This window comes from Salmo salar, chromosome 05, assembly GCF_965601325.2.
Source record: "Salmo salar chromosome 05, fSalSal1, whole genome shotgun sequence".
Taxonomy (NCBI): domain Eukaryota; kingdom Metazoa; phylum Chordata; class Actinopteri; order Salmoniformes; family Salmonidae; genus Salmo; species Salmo salar.
Window position 1 is genome coordinate 64,948,781 of NC_138295.1, and position 26,343 is coordinate 64,975,123.

The 26,343-nt window shown below is 46.0% G+C and overlaps 1 protein-coding gene across 11 annotated transcripts in view; it reads left to right on the plus strand.

Annotated features, from left to right (window-relative positions):
* Window positions 1-26,343, plus strand: part of LOC106605391 (regulating synaptic membrane exocytosis protein 2) — a 152,306-nt gene that overhangs the window by 85,507 nt on the left and 40,456 nt on the right. For 8 of the 11 annotated variants that reach the window (XM_082975405.1, XM_082975398.1, XM_082975401.1 and 5 more), the window contains 3 exons: window positions 9,705-9,890; window positions 12,277-12,389; window positions 25,511-25,614. In XM_082975405.1, coding sequence (XP_082831531.1) covers window positions 9,705-9,890; window positions 12,277-12,389; window positions 25,511-25,614 — 403 coding nt within the window. Of the gene's footprint in view, window positions 1-1,592; window positions 1,659-9,704; window positions 9,891-12,276; window positions 12,390-25,510; window positions 25,615-26,343 lie in introns of all 11 variants that reach the window. The other 3 variants (XM_082975408.1, XM_082975406.1, XM_082975404.1) reach the window with 3 other exon arrangements.

The window sequence follows — 26,343 nt, forward strand, 5'->3', positions numbered from 1 at the left end:
TAAAGAACAGCCCTTAGCCATGGTATATTGGCCATATAACCACACACCACACGCCTTATTGCTTAAATATAACACCACTGTCTCTCCTACTGTTCCTCTGTGCTGGAACCTTTTCTGTATCCCAAATGGCATTCAATGTAGAGTGTACTACTTTTCACCAGAGCCCTATGAGCCCTGGTCAAAAGTAGTGTAATATAGGGAATAGGGTGCCATTTGTGACACATCCTGTGTTTGTCTGGGGCCATGTGGTGTTGTGATGTTCCTTCCTCCACCACACCTGAGACTATAGAAATAGAATCTCTAGAATGGACAACCCCACTCAAGTCATTACCCATTAGTGTACTGTTAAATTGCTGTGGTCTGAGGGGCCTTTCCCATTCTAGTCATACTGTTTGTCCCGCTATAGCACCAACACCAGCCCAGCGTCTCAGACATACAGCTCAGCCTTGGCACAGTTCTCTTCTCCTTACTTACTTACCTCCTCCCGTCATCCAATTAAGTTTATTTGATATTTCTGAGGCGAGGATGGCTGAGGCAGCCTAAATCAGGGCCAGACACAGGAAATGCACTTATCTAGATTGTGTGTGACAGACAGTTGCTCACTAAGATTGTATTTCAGCTTCCCCTTAATCAACTACTGCTGTTATTTATTGAAAACAGTTGAAAATTAGGAAACAGGAAATGAGTCATGATGTGCATACCAAATGGCAACCTATTCCCTATAAAGTGCACTACTTTTGACCAGAGCCCTATAGGCCTGGTCAAAAGTAGTGCACTATAAAGGGAATAGGATGCCACAATAGGGGATTTGGAAATGACCCAGTCTACCTCTAAATAATAATAATACTTTCTTACATCATTGTTTTTGGGAATGTACATTTTTTAGAGGTTGCTTATATTGCCTATGTGTTATTTTGTTTTGAAATCCAACAACATATTTATGTACTTTTGTTTGTTTTTCGTTTTATTTTGTAAAGTTATTAACTAATGCAGAAATGGATGTACAGACATTTGGATTGTGAATCCCATACAGTAACTCCAACAACATTCAGTATCTTACAAGGTTTGGTTTGAATCTGGGACTGATGTTGGTTTGCAGCAGCATGTGTGTTACAGTACAAAACAGTACGTTAGGAGCACCTCATCATGCATCTCAATGGGCTTTCTAACCTGAGGAAGGACTGCACCAATATCCTCTCCTCTTCCATGGCTGTACTCCTCCAACACTGTACCGCCCTCTCTCTCTCTCTCTCTCTCTCTCTCTCTCTCTCTCTCTCTCTCCCTCTCTCTCCCTCTCTCCCTCCCTGTCTCTCTCTCGCTATCTCTTTCTCTCTCTCTCTCCCTCTCTCCCTCCCTGTGTCTCTCTCTCTCTCTCTCTCTCTCTCGCTCTCTCTCTCCCTCTCTCTCCCTCCCTGTCTCTCTCTCGCTATCTCTCTCTCCCTGTGTCTCTCTCCCGTGTCTGTTTCTCGCTGTCTCTCTCTCTCTCTCTCCCCCTCTCTCTCACCGTGTGACTCTCTCTCTTTCTCCCTCTTCTCCCTCCCCATTCAGCCCCATCCAACCATGTCTCTGTTCTCTCCCTTCATGTCCCACAGCCATTTTCTCACCCTACCTCGATCCAGACGCTGTCAACCTAGTGATGATCATCAGAAGGAACCCAGGTAGACTCTTACCTGACAGTGCATGTTCCTCCCTCCATCACACCCTCCACCCCCTGTCTGTCTGTAGGAAGCTGCTGGCCTATCAAGCTTTAAGCCTGTGTTGGCTTAATGTCAATGGCGCACAAACCTATCCACTTCACATCTCAAGCCAATGCCATTGACATTAAACCATGATCATCACAAACCTATCCACTTCACATCCCAAGCCAATGCCATTGACATTAAACCATGATCATCACAAACCTATCCACTTCACATCCCAAGCCAATGCCATTGACATTAAACCATGATCATCACAAACCTATCCACTTCACATCCCAAGCCAATGCCATTGACATTAAACCATGATCATCACAAACCTATCCACTTCACATCCCAAGCCAATGCCATTGACATTAAACCATGATCATCACAAACCTATCCACTTCACATCCCAAGTCAATGCCATTGACATTAAACCATGATCATCACAAACCTATCCACTTCACATCCCAAGCCAATGCCATTGACATTAAACCATGATCATCACAAACCTATCCACTTCACATCCCAAGCCAATGCCATTGACATTAAACCATGATCATCACAAACCTATCCACTTCACATCCCAAGTCAATGCCATTGACATTAAACCATGATCATCACAAACCTATCCACTTCACATCCCAAGCCAATGCCATTGACATTAAACCATGATCATCACAAACCTATCCACTTCACATCCCAAGCCAATGCCATTGATGACACAATGTGTGGTGTTGTGTGGGCAGCCAGGTATATATTTTTCCCTTCCCGGACAAATATACTGTATATGCGTCAGTGTAGTGTGTGGCCTTTCGTAGTCAGTAGAATTAAACAGGTGAGCCACTCTATGGCCCATAGACTCTTCGAAAAAAAGGTGCTATCTAGAACCTAAAAGGATTTTTCGGCTGTCCCCACAGGAGAACCCTTTGAAGAACCCTTTTTGGTTCCAGGTAGAACAATTTTTGTTTCCAGGTAGAACCCTTTCCCCAGAGGATTCTATATGGAGCCAAAAAGGTATACACTTCATCCATACAGTATCGGGATCACTCCTCCACTCAGTCACTCCTCATTTCGGCTTCATAAACACATATACAGTCGTGGTCAAAAGTTTTGAGAATGACACAAATATTAATTTTCACAAAGTCTGCTGCCTCAATTTGTATGATGGCAATTTGCATATACTCCAGAATGTTATGAAGGGTGATCAGATGAATTGCAATTAATTGCAAAGTCCCTCTTTGCCATGCAAATGAACTGAATCCCCAAAAAACATTTCCACTGCATTTCAGCCCAGCCACAAAAGGACCAGCTGACATCATGTCAGTGATTCTCTCGTTAACACAGGTGTGAGTGTTGATGAGGACAAGGCTGGAGATCACTCTGTCATGCTGATTGAGTTCGAATAACAGACTGGAAGCTTCAAAAGGAGGGTGGTGCTTGGAATCATTGTTCTTCCTCTGTCAACCATGGTTACCTGCAAGGAAACACGGGCTGTCATCATTGCTTTGCACAAAAAGGGCTTCACAGGCAAGGATATTGCTGCCAGTAAGATTGCACCTAAATCAACCATTTATCGGATCATCAAGAACTTCAAGGAGAGCGGTTCAATTGTTGTGAAGAAAGCTTCAGGGCGCCCAAGAAAGTCCAGAAAGCGCCAGGACCGTCTCCTAAAGTTGATTCAGCTGCGGGATCGGGGCACCACCAGTACAGAGCTTGCTCAGGAATGGCAGCAGGCAGGTGTGAGTGCATCTGCACTCACAGTGAGGCGAAGACTTTTGGAGGATGGCCTGGTGTCAAGAAGGGCAGCAAATAAGCCACTTCTCTCCAGGAAAAACATCAGGGACAGACTGATGTTCTGCAAAAGGTACAGGGATTGGACTGCTGAGGACTGGGGTAAAGTCATTTTCTCTGATGAATCCCCTTTCCGATTGTTTGGGGCATCCGGAAAAAAGCTTGTCTGGAGAAGACAAGGTGAGCGCTACCATCAGTCCTGTGTCATGCCAACAGTAAAGCATCATGAGACCATTCATGTGTGGGGTTGCTTCTCAGCCAAAGGAGTGGGCTCACTCACAATTTTGTCTAAGAACACAGCCATGAATAAAGAATGGTACCAACACATCCTCCGAGAGCAACTTCTCCCAACCATCCAGGAACAGTTTGGTGACGAACAATGCTTTTTCCAGCATGATGGAGCACCTTGCCTTAAGGCAAAAGTGATAACTAAGTGGCTCGGGGAACAAAACATCGACATTTTGGGTCCTTGGCCAGGAAACTCCCCAGACCTTAATCCCATTGAGAACTTGTGGTCAATCCTCAAGAGGCAGGTGGACAAACAAAACCCACAAATTCTGACAAACTCCAAGCATTGATTATGCAAGAATGGGCTGCCATCAGTCAGGATGTGGCCCAGAAGTTAATTGACAGCATGCCAGGGCGGATTGCAGAGGTCTTGAAAAAGAAGGGTCAACACTGCAAATATTGACTCTTTGCATCAACTTCATGTAATTGGCAATAAAAGCCTTTGGCACTTATGAAATGCTTGTAATTATACTTCAGTATTCCATAGTAACATCTGACAAAAATATCTAAGGACACTGAAGCAGCAAACTTTGTGGAAATTAATATTTGTGTCATTCTCAAAACTTTTGGCCACGACTGTACATATCCTCTCTCCACATACTTTTCATACATTTGCCACAGTTTCATCATTGATTACGTATCTTTATTGGTAGACAAATACATAGCCAGCTATTTATTATCTTTGATTGTACCTTGAGATACACCTCAAAGAAACTAGCCTGTCAATACTGTGAAATGGATGTGTCCTGTAGTTTTTTTCTGATTGTGAAGAGTTGTCCAGCAGAGGTAGTTCCCCCTGCCCAGTGTCCATCCTGTGTTGTACCAGTGTATATGACAGTATATGAGTCCTATATATCTGATATACACTCCTTATGGTGGCTACCCATCCACAGCGGTCAAGGTGGATGTTGTGTTTGGATCAAACCACAAGAGAATAGTAGAGGTACAGAGAGTTGGTGCGCCTCCATCAACTGTCCCCTTTACAGTCTACAGAGAGTTGGTGCGCCCCCATCAACTGTCCCCTTTACAGTCTACAGAGAGTTGGTGCGCCCCCATCAACTGTCCCCTTTACAGTCTACAGAGAGTTGGTGCGCCCCCATCAACTGTCCCCTTTACAGTCTACAGAGAGTTGGTGCGCCCCCATCAACTTTCCCCTTTACAGTCTACAGAGAGTTGGTGCGCCCCCATCAACTGTCCCCTTTACAGTCTACAGAGAGTTGGTGCGCCCCCATCAACTGTCCCCTTTACAGTCTACAGAGAGTTGGTGCGCCCCCATCAACTGTCCCCTTTACAGTCTACAGAGAGTTGGTGTGCCCCCATCAACTGTCCCCTTTACAGTCTACAGAGAGTTGGTGCGGTTCCATCAGTTGTCCCCAACTGTCCCCAGGGTCATGTGAAAACCAGGTTCCGTCCACAGGTTCATGACCTTCTCTCTCTCTGTCCCACCTGACCAACCTGGTATTAAGGCATTCTTAAAACACACATTGACTCTCTCTGACCGCTCTCTTTTCGCCAGCCGCAACCACCGCATATCCAACATCAGTCGAGAAGAGGCTGTCAGGTTACTGCGCTCCACTAGGATGTCCCGAGCCCACTCAGAGGGCGCGTACTCCTCCTCTGCTTCCGTCGACTATGACTACAAGAGGTATTCACATTACAGTGTCTCTACGTATATTTCCACAGTCAGCCATTTTGTGGGTCTTTTTCTCTGTAGTCGTCTGTATGACATTAAAACATTTTCTATGTGATTGTAAAAGGTGATGAACCCCACGTGATATCCTGGGTGATATCTGGTTCTGGAGCATGTCATCACAGCTCTGCTCAAGTTGTGTACTAGACCCATAAACCACACAACTGCCTCCAATTACCGTGTAATATTGAGGCTGCTGCGAGCTCTCGTGTCTCCACATCGGTTGTGACACATGTATCGTACTCTGTTGTTTTGTTGTCATTCCTACTAGTCTGCCATCAGTGGTAAGATGACAAGTTGTGTTTGTGATCAGTGGTGTCCTGTTTGTATCTGGGTAATCTGGCTGGTCATTGGTAGCTCTGATGCTCAGCTCTGCAGCTAATACTGTTTAAGGGTGGCATTGAACAAAAGGACACATGGCCTTTTGATGCTGCTGGTGGTAATGGGATGTTTACCTTTCCTTTATTAATGCATGGTTGTCTCTCTAACATTACCTCCGCCATCTTGGATGACCTGGATTAATATTAACAGCGGATAACTGTATGCCTGCAGTTTGATTTGATCTGGCCCTCTATGTCTGTCTGTCTTCAAACCATGCCGTTTTCATTCTGATGAAGGCCAATATGGCTGACAGGTCAGTACCACATGAGTGAAGGATATTTTTATCATCTGAAGAAGGAGAACTGTGCCTTGCCATTTCTCCATGCTGACTCTCAGAGGGTCTGTCTGTTTCTCTTCTGTCCTGGACCTGACTGACTTTCTCTATGCTAAGAGTGCTAAGTATGGGAAGCTCAGCATTGCCCCATGCCCAGGATGTGCCAGCTCTATGATGGCCTAGGTTCAGGCTCAGGTACCCCCCAGGTGCGTGTGCCAGGCCCAATGTTGTGATGTGCCAGTTCAGCGGGCTGGGCCGAGCCGAGCACTCCCAAATGACTCCCTAGTCCTTATATAATGCACTACTTTTGACCAGAGTCCTATGGGCCCTGGTAAAATGTAGTGCACTAAATAGGGAATAGGGTGTCATTTGGAACGCAACGTCACACTCTCAGCACCCCCCTGGAGAAATGCTGCAAATAGCTCCTCCTGGGCTCCCATCGCTGCCATCTGGCTGTCAGTCAAAAACCACACGCCGTGCATTTTCTCTCTAGGAGAAAAAAAACGATGAGTCGTCAGAACTGAGGAAGCGCAACTGACTTTATTAAAGTGTCACAAAGTTTCCCTGAGCGAGGCCGTGGCCCAGATAGTTTCACTCTCTCTGACTGTCTGTAGATTGGCAGGGAGATGAATGGTTCTCACGTCCCATGGCAGTAACACAGTCACAGAGGAGAGGAGAATAGATGTCCCTTCCACTCCCATTCCAACTGTGTGCCTTCTCTTTCTGCTATAGCCAGAACGATTAGGCGAGAGACAGAGGGAGAGGGAGAGAGATGGATGGAGAGTCAGAGAGACGGGGAGGGAGAGTCAGAGAGACGGAGGGAGAGTCAGAGAGACGGGGAGGAGAGTCAGAGAGACGGGGAGGGAGAGTCAGAGAGATGGGGAGGGAGAGTCAGAGAGACGGAGGGAGAGTCAGAGAGACGGAGGGAGAGTCAGAGAGACGGGGAGGGAGAGTCAGAGACGGGGAGGGAGAGTCAGAGAGACGGGGAGGGAGAGCCAGAGAGACAGGGAGGGAGAGTCAGAGAGACGGGGAGGGAGAGTCAGAGAGACGGAGGGAGAGTCAGAGAGACGGGGAGGGAGAGTCAGAGACGGGGAGGGAGAGTCATAGAGACGGAGGGAGAGTCAGAGAGACGGGGAGGGAGAGTCAGAGAGACGGGGAGGGAGAGTCAGAGAGACGGGGAGGGAGAGTCAGAGAGACGGAGGGAGAGTCAGAGAGACGGAGGGAGAGTCAGAGAGACGGGGAGGGAGAGTCAGAGATGGGGAGGGAGAGTCAGAGAGACGGGGAGGGAGAGTCAGAGAGACGGAGGAAGAGTCAGAGAGACGGAGGGAGAGTCAGAGAGACGGGGAGGGAGAGTCAGAGAGACGGAGGGAGAGTCAGAGAGACGGGGAGGGAGAGTCAGAGAGACAGAGGGAGAGTCAGAGAGACGGAGGGAGAGTCAGAGAGACGGAGGGAGAGTCAGAGAGACGGGGAGGGAGAGTTAGAGAGACGGAGGGAGAGTCAGAGAGATGGGGAGGGAGAGTCAGAGAGACGGAGGGAGAGTCAGAGAGACGGGGAGGGAGAGTCAGAGAGACGGAGGGAGAGTCAGAGAGACGGGGAGGGAGAGTCAGAGAGACGGGGAGGGAGAGTCAGAGAGACGGGGATGGAGAGTTAGAGAGACGGAGGAAGAGTCAGAGAGACGGGGAGGGAGAGTCAGAGAGACGGAGGGAGAGTCAGAGAGACGGGGAGGGAGAGTCAGAGAGACGGGGAGGGAGAGTCAGAGAGACGGGGAGGGAGAGTCAGAGAGACGGATGGAGAGTCAGAGAGACAGGGAGGGAGAGTTAGAGAGACGGGGAGGGAGAGTCAGAGAGACGGATGGAGAGTCAGAGAGACGGGGAGGGAGAGTCAGAGAGACGGAGGGAGAGTCAGAGAGGGAGAGAGAGAGAAAGCGTCAGAGAGACAGAGAGTCAGAGAGACGGAGAGGGAGAGTCAGAGAGGGAGAGACAGAGAGGGAGAGGGAGAGACAGAGAGGGAGAGGCTCAGAGCCCCGGGTGAGTCGCTGCGGCCCCTGAGAACAGGTCCCTGCCAGTACAGTAGATCTAGACAGTGACCTATTCCCTTTATAGTGGACTACTTTTGACCAGTGCCCATAGGGTTGAGATAGCAAGTCTATATTGAGTGGGACCTCATATTGCAGCTACTTCAGTAGATGTATAGTTTTAACAGGAGGAGTGCAGTGGTAGACAATAACAGTGTACATGTTACAGTAGCACCGGTGCTGTAGTCGATCTAACTAGAGTTTTAATGTATCTAGTGCAACAAAGGTGTGCAAAATATTATCTGAGTATATACTAACCACACCAGAATTGAGCTGTTTGAGTTAATATTTTGGCCGGGTTGAAATCCCAGGGGAATATCCTGAACGGTAGAGAGAGAGAGAGCTATGGTGAACTACATTATCCATCACAACACTCCTCTAGTAAGTAACAAGTCGTTAGATTGCGACATCTCCTTTACTGTTCAAACCATCAGTTCCTGGACATAACGACCTGAGGATGGTAGACCACGAATGATGATGATGATGGTCACCATCGTTAAAGTCTCAGGCAACGTCGTTCACTGGCTGATGAAGTGGCTGTGTTGCGATTGGCTGGGTTACAACTGGAGTGACCGCTGTTTTGCGATTGGCTGGTGTAGAACAGGAGTAACCCGAATACTGTGTTGCGATTGGCTAGCCTACAGCATCAGGAGTGACCGCTTTGTTGCAATTGGCAGCTTTACAACAGGAAGCAGGAAGCATAGCGTCTGTTGGACAACTTTTCACTCTAACATTTCACTATTTTACTGTGCTGCCACCGTGTCCTCAGTGTTTGGTGTTTGTTTTTGGCTTTGCAAATGCTGCTCATGTCAGAGGATAATCCACATCTGGTCAAAATAAGGTCTTTTTCTTCATGAGCATTTGCAATGACAATGATATGTCTTAACTGCTGTGACCTGATTTTCAGATATACACCTGCTATTGAGAGGTAATGACACTTACTGCCCTTGAAGATGCTTATGGAACAACACGATACAAAACAACAGAATATTCATGTTTTTATTGTACATAATGATACTGTGTAGATTTTATTGTGTACACGGTGTACGTATGTGAAATGCATTTTATTCCATTTTATTTCCAAACTACTCAAAAGTGCCAAAAATATATTTTCTTTGTCTTTTTCTAACTAGATTTCAGTTACATTTTACAATGGCAGGGCGGAGACAGCTTTCGGCATGTACCTTGCAGGAGTATAGTAAGCTAGTGGGCTGAATGGAAACCAACAAACACATGCTAATCCACTATTCTCTCACATCTCACCCAGTGTCTTTCACTCACAGACAGATTCCAAAGGGCCTCCCACCCACTCAGTCACCTACCACAGATGAGGGACACATTATCCCCTGCCTGTCCCTGTCTCTCCCTGTCACACCTGCTATGCCCTGTTCCTACTCTACTGTAGGTGCCAGCAGGGCCCCATGGGGCCCAGCCCAGGGGCCCAGTCCATGCATCACTCTGCTGTATCATGTCACCTGATCATCAGCAGCAGCTTCCTTCCCTTCTGTCAATAACGTGTTGCAGGAACCACGGAGCCGTTGATAGGCATGTGTATCACAGCAGGTCCAGGTCAGCTGACCAGCGTCCCGCGCTAGAGCGCACCACCACCTCCCGCTCGCGGTCCACGGAGCGGCCCGACTCCGCCCTCATGAGGTCCATGCCGTCTTTACCCTCCGGACGCTCCGCCCCTCCCTCACCTGCCTTAACGAGGTGACCAGACAGACACATCTACAGGAGGCTGGTGTCACTTGAAATCAGACGATGGGCTCATTGGAACGGCTGGAATGGAATTCATGGATTGGAATCAAAAACATGCGTTTGATGTGTTTCATATTTTTCCATTTCTGCCGTTACAATGAGCCCATCCTCCGATTCCTCCTCCCACCAGCCTCCACTGCATAGCTACTGCCCCACCAATCCAAAGAGTAACCAACAACCAGCACCCACCCCTCTCTCTGCCTGTCTCACTGCAACCAACCACCAACCCCCCACCACCCACCCAGCATCCAATCAGCATCCAGCCAGCTCACCACTTTATCATTTACTCCGCCCCCCCACCCCCCTCCTAAAGCAACGAATGCTGCTGCATTTTCTTCCCCATCCCAGACTGGTAGTAGACTAGATAGTAACTCTTTTTGTTTTTGGAACACACTACTTATACACTACTTTGACTATAGTATAGTAGTGATGGATCACCATTGTGCTTTTCTTTCTTTACTAACATTACCTGTTATTATCCTGTAATTACATTTTTTTATTCCAGTTTTTTTTTTTCAATCTTTTGTAGACCGTCAGATCGCATGATGCATTGGTCCACATTGGTCCACATTGGTCCACATTGGTCCACATTGGTCCACATTGAACGAACACCCAACGAACGCTGTCCTCACTCTTTCCTTGCAGCTTGATGGGTCGAGTGAAACATGCGATTCGTCACCTTTGTTGCAAAACTGATGCTACATTATCTCTAGCATGTCATGTGACAAATGTCATTGTTTTGATGCACTTTAGAGTTCACCAACTGGTAGGTGCTGACATGAATTAGAAGGAACCCATATACCCAGCTTTGGCCTACACCAGATATGTAGAATTTATTCAAATCAGTCAGCAACCTACCAATTACAAATTAGCTTGATCATCTGTTATGTGCTTTTAATTAGAGTATGGTTAAGATACCAGTATTCCTCAATACTAGACATTTTCAGGCAATACCTTTTAGTCATTAATGTTTAGCAAATTAAGTATTCATTCAAACTACAGTATTAAATTGATGCTTCTACATAGCCTGACTTCAAAACATATTCTCAGAACCCCTTTTGAGTACAGATGTGTTTAGCAGACACACATGCTCAACTGGCAGATGCTGTAAAAACATAGTACAAGTCTTATGGGACATAAGAATATCTGTTGAGAATACGTTCAATACGATAGATTTAAAAAAAAAAACACTACAGAAAGTAAAAGGCAGTTAGTTATTAACGTGATCAGTTAATTGACCAGGTAATTGATCAGGTAATTGACCAGGTAATTGATCAGTTAATTGATCAGTTAATTGACCAGGTAATTGATCAGGTAATTGACCAGGTAATTGATCAGTTAATTGATCAGTTAATTGACCAGGTAATTGATCAGTTAATTGATCAGTTAATTGACCAGGTAATTGATCAGTTAATTGATCAGTTAATTGACCAGGTAATTGATCAGTTAATTGATCAGGTAATTGATCAGGTAATTGACCAGGTAATTGATCAGGTAATTGATCAGGTAATTGATCAGTTAATTGATCAGTTAATTGATCAGGTAATTGATCAGGTAATTGATCAGGTAATTGACCAGGTAATTGATCAGGTAATTGATCAGGTAATTGATCAGGTAATTGATCAGGTAATTGATCAGGTAATTGATCAGGTAATTGACCAGGTAATTGATCAGGTAATTGATCAGGTAATTGATCAGGTAATTGATCAGGTAATTGATCAGTTAATTGATCAGGTAATTGATCAGGTAATTGACCAGGTAATTGACCAGTTAATTGATCAGGTAATTGATCAGGTAATTGATCAGTTAATTGATCAGGTAATTGATCAGGTAATTGACCAGGTAATTGACCAGGTAATTGATCAGGTAATTGATCAGGTAATTGACCAGGTAATTGACCAGGTAATTGATCAGGTAATTGACCAGGTAATTGACCAGGTAATTGATCAGGTAATTGATCAGGTAATTGATCTGTTATGTGTCCAGCTTTCACCGATCCAACAACATGCAGCATCCCTGGTTGAGCATGGACATGATTGTACACAACATGTCCAGTATATATGTGAACTGACATATATATGTGTTTGATACAATCTTTTTTCCATGTTTGGTTCATTACCAACCCCAGTAGACAGTAGTAGTTTGTTTGTTTGATGTGTTGATGTTTCTACAACCAGCCTGAAACCATCCTCTCCTCTTACATAACAAAGCAAAGCACGCTGGGAAATGTAGTCCTTCTGCTTGTCCGGGGCCTTCCAACCAATCACAGGTCAGCTCTGTGCCTGACCTCTGATCCTTGACTCACCCAGGCTGTACCACTTTGTGCCTCCCCCCGTAGGGCGAACCCCCGCAGCGGATCGGCCCAAACCAGCCCTACCAGTACCCCCATGTCCGACAGGAGAGGAGGTCGGCAACTACCACAGCTTCCACCCACAGGGACCAAGGGCAGAAGTAAGTTCTCAGCTTATTTTCCATACCCAGCTCTGGGCCTCAGTGGCATCACTGCCACTCTGGTTGCTTTGGTTTGGTGACACCTCAAGGCTGTTCTCCATTGGTCACTATGGTCACTTACTTTGGAACAGGTTTGACTTTGATTGAAGCATCTCTTTGACAGAAGCAGTTGTTTCTTGTTATTTGCTGGTCTTTATCTGGGTATGGCAGCTTGAGATATTGCTTATTGTGTGCCATAAACCTCTGAGTGGAAAAAGTTTAACAGATACTGCTGTCTGTTGGTTCTCTCTGGTCAGTTGCCCGTGAACGACAGAGCTTGGCTCAGAATTCCTTGACTCTACCAACATTGTTAAGCTGTGTGTTGTGTTTTAGTGAGTTTGTTGTGTGTTCTTATGGTCTCAGTACTCTATATGTTATCAGCGGTAACCAGGGTGTCCTGTGGAAGGTTTACAACATGCATTGTATCCTTGGTCAGCGATATTGGTGATGTTGTCTCTTCATAAACATTTGATGTTTTTTATTTTAATATATCTACTCGGTTCCTTTTTGCCATTCCTTCCTCAGACGATGGAGAAGAAGGAACAGAGCCTTGTGAAGGTCTGTAACAGAGTGTAGGTTTGGTCTTCCACAGGAGGTGAACGACTGAATCTGTCTGCAACGTCAGGGACCAGGGTCCTGTTCAGTAGAGCACATCCAAACAAAACATTTTACAACGGATCATGAGAATCTGCGTTCTTATTGGACAAGTTCAGAGAGAACCTCCCTGTTTCACTGCGTTTCAAAACGCTTCCTCCCTACTGAACAGCCCTGATTACAGTGGTCCACAGCACCCCCTGTCTGTCTCTCACTCCCTGACTGTGTGACCTAGCAGTCCTGTGTCCTAGCTTAGCTTCCCAGTCTTCTTCTGGCTCCTACACTGGGTCAGTGTTGTCATGTAGCATCGTAGCTTCCATGTCCCTCAGTTGTCATGACTTCTACTGTCGTTTTGTGTTCTATGTTGAACAGTCCTCAGTTTGGTGTTATGACTTCAGAGTGCTCAGGTGAGACGTGTCCCTGGGGGTTGTGGCGTGGATACGGTGCAGTAGACTATTAGTGTTTTAAACATGTGTGATTCCATAACCAGTGTTAGTAGTCGTAGTAAAGTTTTTATTGAGTCTGGGAAGGCTATAATATAGTGCCCTTAACTCTGCCTGGTACAAGAGGTATAACTGAGCTGCATGCAGAGAGTTCCTCTAGTTCCTCCTGTACTGTAAGACTCTCTCCTTAATGAGGAATCAGAACTACTACACACAGTGTGATCCTACTTCTCTTACTGAAGCTCTCACAGACAGAATGACATCTTAAACCGTTTCATTCATCAGCACAAATGTAATGTTCTCGTTTAACTCTCCCTAAAATGTTCTGACAGGTTGTAACAGAGCGTGTCACATGATGGAAGGGTGTGGTGATGGAAGGGAGGGGAGGAGCCTGAGTTCTCTGGAGCTGCGCCGTGAATTGACAGATTAGCTGAGTGGTGATTGGAGGGAGCGGGCCATGGGAGAGAAGGAGAAGGGAGCAGAGAGAGAGAGAGAGAGAGAGAGAGAGAGAGAGAGAGAGAGGAGAGCAGAGAGAGAGGAGAGCAGAGAGAGAAATAAAGAGGGAGAGAGAGAGAGGGAGAAGGGAGTCGGAGAGAGAGCAGAAGGAGAGAGAGAGAGGGAGGTAGAAAGCAGAGAGAAAGAGAGAAAGCCTAGCTGAGAACTTGTCAAAGCACTTCCAGAACTCCTTCATCATTGTCAGAAACCATGAGCACTCCTCTCTCCTCCTAGTCTGCAGCCAGCCAGTCTCTCTCCTGCCCTCTCTCTCATATCCCCCTTCCCATCTCCCCATCTCCCCTCTGTCCCTCCTCCCTCTCCCTCTGTCCCCATCTCTCTCCTCTCCCTCTCCCCCTCTCTCCCTCTGTCCCCACCTCCCCATTCCTGTCTCTCCGACTCTATCCTCTGTCTCTCTCCTCCCTTTCCGTTTCTCCCCCATCTCTCTCCTCTCTCTGTGATGGGGTAATGGCAGCGGGTGGACAAATGGGGGAGGCATTCTATTGTATTGATCTGACCCTGGGCTGACGCTCACACAGAGCCCTACAGCGTGACACAGACAGCTGACGCTCACACAGAGCCCTACAGCGTGACACAGACAGCTGACGCTCACACAGAGCCCTACAGCGTGACACAGACAGGACTTATCTAATCATAGCACTAATGCTGCTGCTGCTGCATGTGATACTGATCCATAGAGGCCAGGGGACTGGGAGTGGGCTGGGCTGGGCTGGCCTGGGCTGGGCTGGCCTGACTGGGATTCAAATAGGAGGGTTGTTTGAAATGTTGAGGTAACAGAAATCAAGACAGAACAGGGAATGTATATCCAGTCAGGTGTGTGTGTGATTGTACCTTTGTGTTTCCTACCTAGACAAAGGATCCATGTTGTTGCACCATACTGGCTTCAGTTAGATCTGTATTTATTTATGTTTAACCAGGAAGTCCCATTGAGCCAGAATACCTGGACCTAGATGTTGTGATATAGTATCTGTGGTAACCCCTGTTGAACCGTCCTGCCATGCTTTTATTGTTCCTTTATGTGTACAGGGAAGTCAACATTGACACCTGAACTAGCGTTGATGACTTTAGGCACAAACCAAGTGATATCTAATCAGCCTCTGTACCTGTTGTTGTCTATCTGTCTCTACTACGACCCCCGACCACTCAGAGGGAACATGGGAGGAGCTAGAGCGGCCTACTGGTGACCTTTGCCCTCTAGAGCAGTACGAGGGGGAGCCAGGTGTGTTTATCACCTGTGTGTCTATCTACTGGTGTGTCTCAGAGCAGACTGAGCCTTAAGACTTCCTCGTTCACCTCTATCACCTTTATGTATCTGCCTCTCTGCTGAGAACTCCACACCAGATCTGGGTCCAATACATGATGTACTTAAGCTGCACTTTATTTAGTTTGCCTGGTACCAAAGGAACCAATTGAATAGTCCCATAACACTGCAAACTTGAATTTGACCCTGCCTGGTCCACACAGCCTGTACTGGACTATGATGTTGGACCATCTTTAGAAGCCCTACAGCCATTCTGCCCCTCAGCCAATGCCCTTAGAATGTGATCATTTGTTGAGCCAGTACTGTATGAATGTACTGGCTTGAATGAGAGTGTCCAGGGTTGTGTTGGCAGAAGCTGGAGTTTCCTACAGGTCTCTCTTCCTAGTTCCTCCTCACCCATCTGTCTGTTCATTCATTCAGTTAAGTCTTCTGCGTGATGGTAGTAGAATATCTTGGTCATGAAACATGCAGTATACTTCTTGGGTTTTCTTATCTGCATGTGTTTGGTCTGTCTGTTGGTGTGTGTGTGCTTGCGTATGTTTGTTCTTACAAGTGTGCGGGCGTGCAAACACCTGCTCGAGTGTTTGCGTGTGGTCGTCTGTGTGTGTGTGTGTGTGTGTGTGTGTGTGTGTGTGTGTGTGTGTGTGTGTGTGTGTGTGTGTGTGTGTGCGTGTGTGTGTGTGTGTGTGTGTGTGTGTGGTCGTGTGTGTGTGTGTGTGTGTGTGTGTGTGTGTGTGTGTGTGTGTGTGTGCGTGTGTGTGTGTGTGTGTGTGTGTGTGTGTGGTCGTGTGTGTGTGTGGTCGTGTGTGTGTGTGTGTGTGTGTGTGTGTGTGTGTGGTCGTGTGTGTGTGTGTGTGTGGTCGTGTGTGTGTGTGTGTGTGTGTGTGTGTGGTCGTGTGTGTGTGTGTGTGTGTGTGTGTGTGTGTGTGTGTGTGTGTGTGTGTGTGTGTGTGTGTGTGTGTGTGCGCGCCTGCCTCTGTGCATGCATCCGTGTTCCATGATCTCATAATGCTCCATCTGTGTCCCACTACCGTTCAGACTGTGAGGACAGGCCTCAGCCAGGCCCACCTGGGAACGGGAGGAAAGGCAAGTGCACTCAGGAGTATGCCATTGTGGTGGTGTGTCCTCAATAGTGCCCTCAGGGGTGTGTCAGTGCTGTGGGACTCTGCATGCCAGTTAGGGCTTCCATAGTTCATTTAGTCAACTTTCTTCCGTGTTTCTGTCTGTCTTTTATCCACATTTCATATTTTCTGAGATGATGAATGTGATTGATTAGATTTGGGTTGATTTGCAGTGTTTAACTAACCTGGGTGAGTGTGTGGTGATGATAACAAGGATGATCTTCATCATTATGACGATGATGATGATGAGGGAGAGACTGATGCTAATAAGTCCAGAGTTTTGTCTCCCTGAGCTCATATAGTCGTGTGTGTCCCAGCCACATCACAACCACACACCACTAATCTACTCTGCCCTTTAATTGAAGGGTTGGAGAATCAATGTTCAGCCCTTTATCCCCACGTCCCAACCACACAATTCAATAGAACAGTATTAGTTAAATATACTGTATAGCTCCATGGTCAAATCTACAGTTTGGAATTAAAGATCATTTCAATTAGACATGTTCGATTTTCGTGCTTCAGTCAAAGCGGCACTTATTGAGATTTAAGTAAATCTAGTGGAGGAAAAGGGATGCATGCTGGGATTGCAGTTTGCAGAGTTTAAGTTGAACCAGTCACCTTAGAAACAACATTCATGCAGCTGGTTGTTGGTTGTTAGTAGATGTTGCAATTTAAATGCTAATTGTCATTAAACTCTCGATAACAGCTTGTAAAATATCATCCTGGATAATGTGCCAACAAAAGATGTACAGATCTGCTATATTAATTTGATCACTCTGTTGTCACAGATAATTTCCTTGCACAGCAGGAAATACAAATGGTAATCTATTCAAGGTTTAAAAAGGCTTCTAAAGTTTGTAATTTCCACTTTAAAATGTCAGACTTGATTTGACCTAACGAAAAATGTATCAACCCCTACAAAAATGGCCATTAATTAATTAATTCATTATAATCCTCTTAATAATTTACATTTTCTGTTGCTGCAGGATTATTTACCTGCTGTGAGAAGCAGGGTCAAATTAAGATAGTCCGTCAATTCAAAATACCATTACCACTACTGGCCAGCAGATGGTGCAAAACTCCTAATCTTAGTAAGGAGCTGTCCATGATTGAAGTGCTGAACCTGGCTGCCTTTCCCTGTCGCCACCTCGTTTCACAATAAAGACACACAGGCAAACACGGTCTACGTTTTCATGATAATGAAACAGATTCATTAATACAGCTGTATTTTTATTTGACCTATCCTGTAGATTGTTTAACAACATTGTTTGGTACCTAATACCCATTCAATGTATCCCATCCATACTAATAACTTTATTTTGATTTCTCCCATGCCCCTGTATCCATGATCATTATAATGGGTTGTGAGTGTTGACCATATAGCTGACCATAACCCTCTTCACCACAGGATGAACTGTGTTCTCTCCCAGGTGACTGTCACTGAGGTATCTTAGGGTTTTCCTGACTGCAGCACCATTCATGGAGAGAGAGTTTATAGACATTTGCCAACAGTTTGATTACACCTCATTATGAATCTTGATGGAATCCATCCCACATGTTTAAATAGGAAAGGTTAATTCAATTCAAAAAAGCTTTAATGCCCCAAATGTACACAACAAAAAAAGTATATTTGACAAGAACACTGTCTGTTGTTGTTTGCTGATGAAAGGAGCTTCATGCCCCTTTACTGTGAGTGTCATCAACAGCTCCTCTGTCTGTCTGTCTGTCTGTCTGTCTGTCTGTCTGTCTGTCTGTCTGTCTGTCTGTCTGTCTGTCTGTCTGTCTGTCTGTCTGTCTGTCTGTCTGTCTGTCTCTGTCTGTCTGTCTGTCTGTCTGTCTGTCTGTCTGTCTGTCTGTCTGTCTGTCTGTCTGTCTGTCTGTCTGTGTCTGTCTGTCTGTCTGTCTGTCTGTCTGTCTCAGAGGTGACATGGGAGGACCAGCAGAAAGGCCTCAATGGTTCTCTTTCTGACGGAGGAACACAGCCAGGTTTGTCTTGGGCTGTGGTCCCAAATGGCACCCTATTTCCTCCAGTATGTAGTGTACTACTTTTGATCAGGGCCCATAGAGCACTACTTTTGACCAGGGCCCATAGATCACTACTTTTGACCAGGGCCCATAGAGCACTACTTTTGGCCAGGGCCCATAGAGCACTACTTTTGACCAGGGCCCATAGAGCACTACTTTTGGCCAGGGCCCATAGAGCACTACATTTGGCCAGGGCCCATAGAGCACTACTTTTGACCAGGGCCCATAGAGCACTGTTCAAAAGTGCTGCACTATACAGGGAATAGGGTGCCATTTGGGACGCACACTTGGAGTGGAGACCTGATGACTTTAACCTAATCTTGGCCCCTGGGGGCCCCTCACTGTGGATATCCTTATCCAAAGGTCACAGAGGCTCTGACCTCTGTCCTTCTCCTCTCTGTGATGTGCAGTGATGCAGTGCAGCATGAGAGTGTTTGGTTTGGTAAGTGGTTTGCTGAGTTTGTTTTGTGGTTGGATCTCAGAACTGATATTCTAGTTTCTTTTAAACATGTCTAATTCATCTCCATTACTATATGGTTTCTGGTCTGGGCTGTAGATTTAGAAAGAGTGTTGCCAGGCAAATCAGCTGTGAATGTTTAGAGATATTGTTTCTCAATTATCTTGTTGAGTATCCATGGAAACACGTATGTAAATCTCCATGTATGGACGAATTACATGTAGATCCAATTATGAACCCTTATTATGTGACTGAGTGGGCGTGTGGGACGGACTTCTGGAAGAGCTGTGCCAATGGAAATTGCATATAGGCCTTCTGGAGACAATTAACTTGATTGAAGATCAATTTGAGGTAGATGAGATGAACATCACTGAAAGTGTTATCCATGATCATAGTCATTAGAGCTTCTCTTACTGCTGAATGAAAGTAGACCGGCTTTAACTGATACATCGTGAATCCATTCGCTAACACCTTGATAAAATGCACCATGCCACCAGGACACATTTCAATTAAGAGTTGCATACTGACTGTTTTGCTTGGTATAGTTTCCTAGTTGTCACCAGTTTTCTTGCCATGGATTGTAGTGTTGTATTGTGGTCTTTATTGAACCGTACCTCAGTGAGGGCAGTAGTTAATGACTTCAGCTTTAATGAAGCTTCAATGTTAGTCTATCTCTGTCTCTCTGTCTCTCTCGCTATCTCTCTCGCTCTCCCTGTCTCTCTCTCTCCCTGTCTCTCTCTCTCCCTGTCTCTCTCGCTCCCTGTCTCTCTCTCTCTCCCTGTCTCTCTCTCTCGCTATCTCTCTCGCTCTCCCTGTCTCTCTCTCTCCCTGTCTCTCTCGCTCCCTGTCTCTCTCTCTCCCAGTTTCTCTCTCTCCCAGTCTCGCTCTCTCTCCCTGTCTCTCTCTCTCCCTGTCTTTCTCTCTCTGTCTCTCTCTGTCTCTCTCTCTCTCTCCCTGTCTCTGTCTCTCTCTCTCTGTCTCTCTTTCTCTCTCTCTCCCTCTCTCTCTCTCTCTCTCTCTCTCTCTCTCTCTCTCTCTCTCTCTCTCTCTCTCTCTCTCTCTCTCTCCCTCCCTGTCTCTGTCTCTGTCTCTGTCTCTCTGTCTCTCTGTCTCTGTCTCTCTCTCTCTCCCTGTCTCTGTCTCTCTCTCTCTGTCTCTGTCTCTCTCTCTCTCTCTCTCTCTCTCCCTGTCTCTCTCTCTGTCTCTCTCTCTCGCTCTCTCTGTCTCTGTCTCTCTCTCCCTGTCTCTCTCTCTTTCTCTCTGTCTCTCTCTCTCTCACTCTCTCTGTCTCTGTCTCTCTCTCTCTGTCTCTCTCTGTCTCTCTCTCTCTCTCTCTCTCTGTCTCTCTCTGTCTCTCTCTCTCTGTAGTGCACAGATTATGATACATCCACTACTCTGTGAAAGCATGACATGCGACTGTAGCAATATGCTGAAATCAGTGAATATGTTTTCTGCTGAAGCCATCAAGATTCAACGATGATTCATAGAATGTTTGCAGTCATACTGTCAGAGGTATTGTACAACTCTGTGGGTCAGTATGCTCATGCTGTCAGAGGTATTGTACAACTCTGTGGGTCAGTATGCTCATACTGTCAGAGGTATTGTACAACTCTGTGGGTCAGTATGCTCATGCTGTCAGAGGTATTGTACAACTCTGTGGGTCAGTATGCTCATGCTGTCAGAGATATTGTACAACTTTGTGGGTCAGTATGCTCATACTGTCAGAGGTATTGTACAACTCTGTGGGTCAGTATGCTCATGCTGTCAGAGGTATTGTACAGCTCTGTGGGTCAGTATGCTCATGCTGTCAGAGGTATTGTACAACTCTGTGGGTCAGTATGCTCATACTGTCAGAGGTATTGTACAACTCTGTGGGTCAGTATGCTCATACTGTCAGAGGTATTGTACAACTCTGTGGGTCAGTATTCTCATGCTGTCAGAGGTATTGTACAACTCTGTGGGTCAGTATGCTCATGCTGTCAGAGGTATTGTACAACTCTGTGGGTCAGTATGCTCATGCTGTCAGAGGTATTGTACAGCTCTGTGGGTCAGTATGCTCATACTGTCAGAGGTATTGTACAACTCTGTGGGTCAGTATGCTCATACTGTCAGAGGTATTGTACAACTCTGTGGGTCAGTATGCTCATGCTGTCAGAGGTATTGTACAACTCTGTGGGTTAGTATGCTCATGCTGTCAGAGGTATTGTACAACTCTGTGGGTCAGTATGCTCATGCTGTCAGAGGTATTGTACAGCTCTGTGGGTCAGTATGCTCATACTGTCAGAGGTATTGTACAACTCTGTGGGTCAGTATGCTCATGCTGTCAGAGGTATTGTACAACTCTGTGGGTCAGTATGCTCATGCTGTCAGAGGTATTGTACAACTCTGTGGGTTAGTATGCTCATACTGTCAGAGGTATTGTACAACTCTGTGGGTCAGTATGCTCATGCTGTCAGAGGTATTGTACAACTCTGTGGGTTAGTATGCTCATACTGTCAGAGGTATTGTACAACTCTGTGGGTTAGTATGCTCATACTGTCAGAGGTATTGTACAACTCTGTGGGTCAGTATGGTCATGCTGTCAGGTGATGACTCTTTGACCTTTCAACAAGCGCTGGTCAGTGTTTGGACAATATGACTCAAGACGAACAAAACAAGGTTGATGATTTGATGACTATCTATATTTTTTACGTAATCTTACTATTCTGTCAGCGCCTCGCCAAAATGTTTGGGTGTGCGTCAACTAATGCATTTTACTGGATAGAGGAATATTTAAACAGAGTTTATTTGTGATATGTAAGGTACGCCATTGATGAGTTCACCTAGGACTTTTACAATGCTTTTGCCGCGGTACCATGCTGTTGTACCATGCTGTTGTACCAGCGTGCCTGCTGTGGTACCATGCTGTTGTACCAGCGTGCCTGCTGGTACCAGCGTGCCTGCGGTTGTACCATGCTGTTGTACCAGCGTGCCTGCTGTGGTACCATGCTGTTGTACCAGCGTGCCGCGTTGTACCAGCGTGCCTGCTGTGGTACCAGCGTGCCTGCGGTTGTACCATGCTGTTGTACCATGCTGTGGTACCATGCTGTTGTACCATGCTGTTGTACCATGCTGTGGTACCATGCGTGCCTGCGGGTACCAGCGTGCCTGCTGTCGGTACCAGCGTGGCCTGCTGTGTACCATGCGTGCCAGCGTTGTACCATGCTGTTGATGACAAGCATTGACCTACAACTTATACCATGCTGTCGATGACGAGCCAAAAATTGCCTGCTGGCTTTGTTCAGCTACAGCGGGTATCTCTTGACTTGACAATGAGGTGAGGTGAGTTGGTACGGTGGTGTGATCAGATCAAAGCTGAATAAGGCCGATGTCTCACAGTGTTGTTTTATTCATGACTCGCTTAATTATGCAACTTAATGAAGACGGAATTGACCTAAATGCAGATCTTGACTAAAGTGTGTTACACATTAAGGCCAATAATCAGAGTGTCGTCACCTGGCCTTACACATCGGCTCTGTCCCACATGGCACCCTATTCCCTACATAGTACACTACTTCAAAAGTAGTGCACCACGTAGGGATTAGGGTGCCATTTGGGACGCCGGCAACAACTCGTATAGCTGCAGCTGTGGTTTGTTGTGGTCTCCCAGTGGGTGTACACCAAAGCCTTCAAGATGGAAGCATACAAGAAAGGGGCAAGAGGAACAATAGGGGAGTAGGTGGGCACACATCCAGAAGTGGACAGTGTCACTTCAGTGAAGAGAGTCTGTGAGCTAACCACCCCCACCACAGCTTGCCCTGGCATAGTTAGCAGAATCACTATGCCCGTGTGAAGCCACAGTTTGTTCCTTTGTTTATTTTGATCTCTTATAGCCCACAATGGGGTCTTACTGTATCTTCCAAAATCCCATGAACATACAATACCATTACATGCATAACATACAGTAAGTGTACCACTATGCTCGAGTGAAGCCACAGACGAGGCAGGACGAGTGGAGTGCTCTCTCTCTCTCTCTTTCTCATTATGCAAGATGATTTGCACAGGGCAGGGGGTGATTAATGAAAGGCTGATGAAAGCACAGCTCATCAAAACCTCAGCACATTCTGTTTTCCTCCCAAAACACAGTGGAGGAATAGGAGTAGGATCATGTACTGGAGTAGAGGGAGATGGTTGTTAATTGGAGGCAAACAGAGGCTCTGGAGAAGAGAGCGGCTTCTAGTCGATTCCAGCTCTCTCCTGTTGTGTAACCTGTTCATTCCCAGGGGTATTGGTAGGCCTACTCTCTCTCTGCCTCAGCCTCAATCACGACAACAAGGTTTCTGAAAGAAAGATAGAAAGAAAATTTGATGTGGTACTTTTGTCAATTTATTTGACTCTTTTGTTTGGTAGCTTTCTCTTTTGTACCTACTGCCACCTCTCTGCCTGCTTTTGGTTGTTTTTATGTTCCAGCCTGTCTGTCTGTCTGTCTGTCCGTTTCTCCACAGTAGACTATTAGTCCCTGACTCAAGTGGCTCCCCCACCGCCTCTCTTCTACCTCTAAAGTCTTTTAGGGTTTCTGTCTGCTTTGTCAGCTCCAATGCTCTTCCTCCCATCCTTAACGTCTACTTGACTGTTTCAGCTCTCTTTCCTCTGGACAGTACACAGCAGCTCACCTTTCCCCCTCTTTGTTTTTCAATAACACTACAGGTCTTTTACTCCAGCCGCTCCCGGCCTGCCTTGCACCCTTCTCTTCTCTTCACTTTTCTCCTTGGCTGTCCATTAGTGCAATTTGTGTTGGTGTGATCTTTCTTTGTTGTGCTGTATGATTTTGTTTGTGTTGTTGTGCTCTGTGCTTGTTGTTGTTGTCATTTTTGTGCCACCCCCTCCCTATCATGCCCCCCCCCCCCCCCCCCACTCTGACCCCCTCCTGACCTGTGCAGCGGCCACTGTGAGAGAGGGCCCTCCACAGTGATGTCACTTCCTGTCCATGGTGTCAGCCCTCTCACTCCCATTTCCTGTCCTCTGTCTGTATCTGTGTTTTGTCATGTGACCCCAGAAGACACGGACTCACCAGGTTGGACCAGCTCAGGTCTGTCCCTTCTTCTTCTCTATGCCTCCCCTTTTTACCTCTTTCTCATCCTCGTCTTCCTCATTCCTCCTCTTCTTCATCCCGCCTACTCCTGCTTTCTCATGTCCATTCTTCCCTGCTGATTGAGCTTGTTGGAGATGTATTTTTTGGCGGAGGGGATGGATTTTACTCAGTTTGTGTGTGCTTGCTTACATGTAAGCATGCATGGTCATACATGTCAACTGTGTTCATTGTAACATGTCTGTTGTTCGGCTATATTCAATCCTGCCATTTAATTGAGGCATGTTGTACAAATACAACCTAGGGACCCTGATATGCCACCAAGATGGCAGAAAGTGCATCTCATTCTGTACCATTGTCTTTACAAGGCCTGTTGTTGTTCAGCTACAGCATAAGGTCATATCTCATCAACTGTCATACAAAGCTGACGGACAGGACATGAAATCATATTCACATGTTGCAGAAAAACTAACATGGATGCTGTCCTTTCATTTCCCATCATTCCTTCATTTCGTCCCATCTATTATCTTTCTACATTCATTTGCTCTTTGTTTTTGTGTTTTCTTTCTCTCAAGCGCCTGTTTTTCCTCTCCCCACCGCCATCATACAAATCTAAAGTAGAGAGAATGAAAGTGTGTCCAGAGAATGGTGATGCAGGGAAGATAGCTAGAGTTACTGTAGTCTGCCTGACATCACGAAGTGAGGCCGTCCCAAATGGCACCTACCCCATTCCCTAGTCTGTTTGACCGGAGCCACATAGGAACACTATATAGGGAATAGGGTTCCTCTGATCTGAATACTCCCCGCACTACAGACTGACTGACTGACCTGACTGACGGACCTAACAGACCTGACTGACCTGACATGCTCACTGTGGCACGTGGACAGTCACGTTTTGCCCCCAAAGCCTCTGTGAGGTTGGTGGCTGCTTACAAGAAATATTATGAATAATTATTTCAGTCAAATAAACTATGACGAAGAGGTTGTATAGTAAAGTTAGGGCTCCAGACCCAACAGAGCATGTCTGAGATTTTGACACAGAATAACTGACACCTTTCATTCAAACCCTTCACTTAAACTCCAAGTGAACCTTCATTATGAAATTGAATATCTCTTACAAGTTGTTGTTTGGGTTTTCCTACTGTTCATTTTTCCGGCTGTTATGTGACATCATGGACTGACTGATTGTTGGTGTCTGGGTGAACTAACTCTGAATGCTGCATGCAGCACTTTTATACAATAACATTGCCATGTGAAAATGATACCCGAATAAGTCTTTGGATCATAGTAATGCGGGGTTCCTTAATCTAAGTAGAAACCAGTTTTATGCTGATATCTTGAGGACTTGTTCAGTCAGTGCTTTATACCAGAACCCCCAAAACATTTCAAAAGACTGTTCCTGAGTAGCGTTGCAGAAAACCGTGAATTTCCCACAAATTCCCAGGTTTTCCAGAAATCCTGGTTGGAGGATAATGGATTAAGATAATGGATTAAGATAATGGATTAAGATAATGGATTATTCCCTTGTGATTCTGGGAGTCTTCCAACCAGGATTTCCCTATTCCTGAGTATGACCTCCACTGACCACTCTGCTCCCTAGGTGCTATGGATGTGGAGGAGAGGACCAGACAGATGAAGCTGAAGGTGAACAAGTTCAAGCAGGGGGCCGGGTCCGACTCCAGACTGGAACAGGACTACAACAAGGCAAGACACAGTGACACAGCCCTTCTTTCCCTTCCATAAGTATAACATGGTTGGCATCACACTTTTTCTACCAACAAACTGACTTGGAGTTACATTACCACGTCCATGTGAAGCAGGACTATCATTCATAAGGCAAGACCAATACCAGCCCTTCCTTCCTATTCTATTCATAACATGGTCATTAAGTAGACATCTTGTATACACACTGACTTACGGCTCACACAGAAAATGTTCAGTAAATGTGGCCCGTGCAGAAATCAAAGCCGAGCAGGATGTTAACCGCATCATACTCAAACCCACGGCGCGACATCAACAAATGTAAAACACTTTTTTTCCAAACACCCATTCCAGCAGTATTCACAATTTGATAAGCTTCATGAACAAGGATACGTACGTGCATGAGGTATTATATCAACCCTGTGAATCCATGGAATGTAGCGGTGACTGTTTCCTGAGTCACACAGACAGTAGTCAAGTGAAGTGTGTGTTTATAAAGAGACAGCCTGGGGGCCTCACCAGAGCCCGAGCCAAGCCTTATAAGAGAAAGAATGTCCATCCTGTCCTGTCTTCCTTTTAAGTGTGTGGAATGAGAACTACTGCCCTGGAATACACTAAGCATGCATTACACTTATAGCTCTATAAAAAGCAGGTGGAAAATGAAACATTTCTCAGTTGTGTTAGTTGTGAGGAGTGCCACGAACTACAACCGTATGTTTACAAACTGTAATG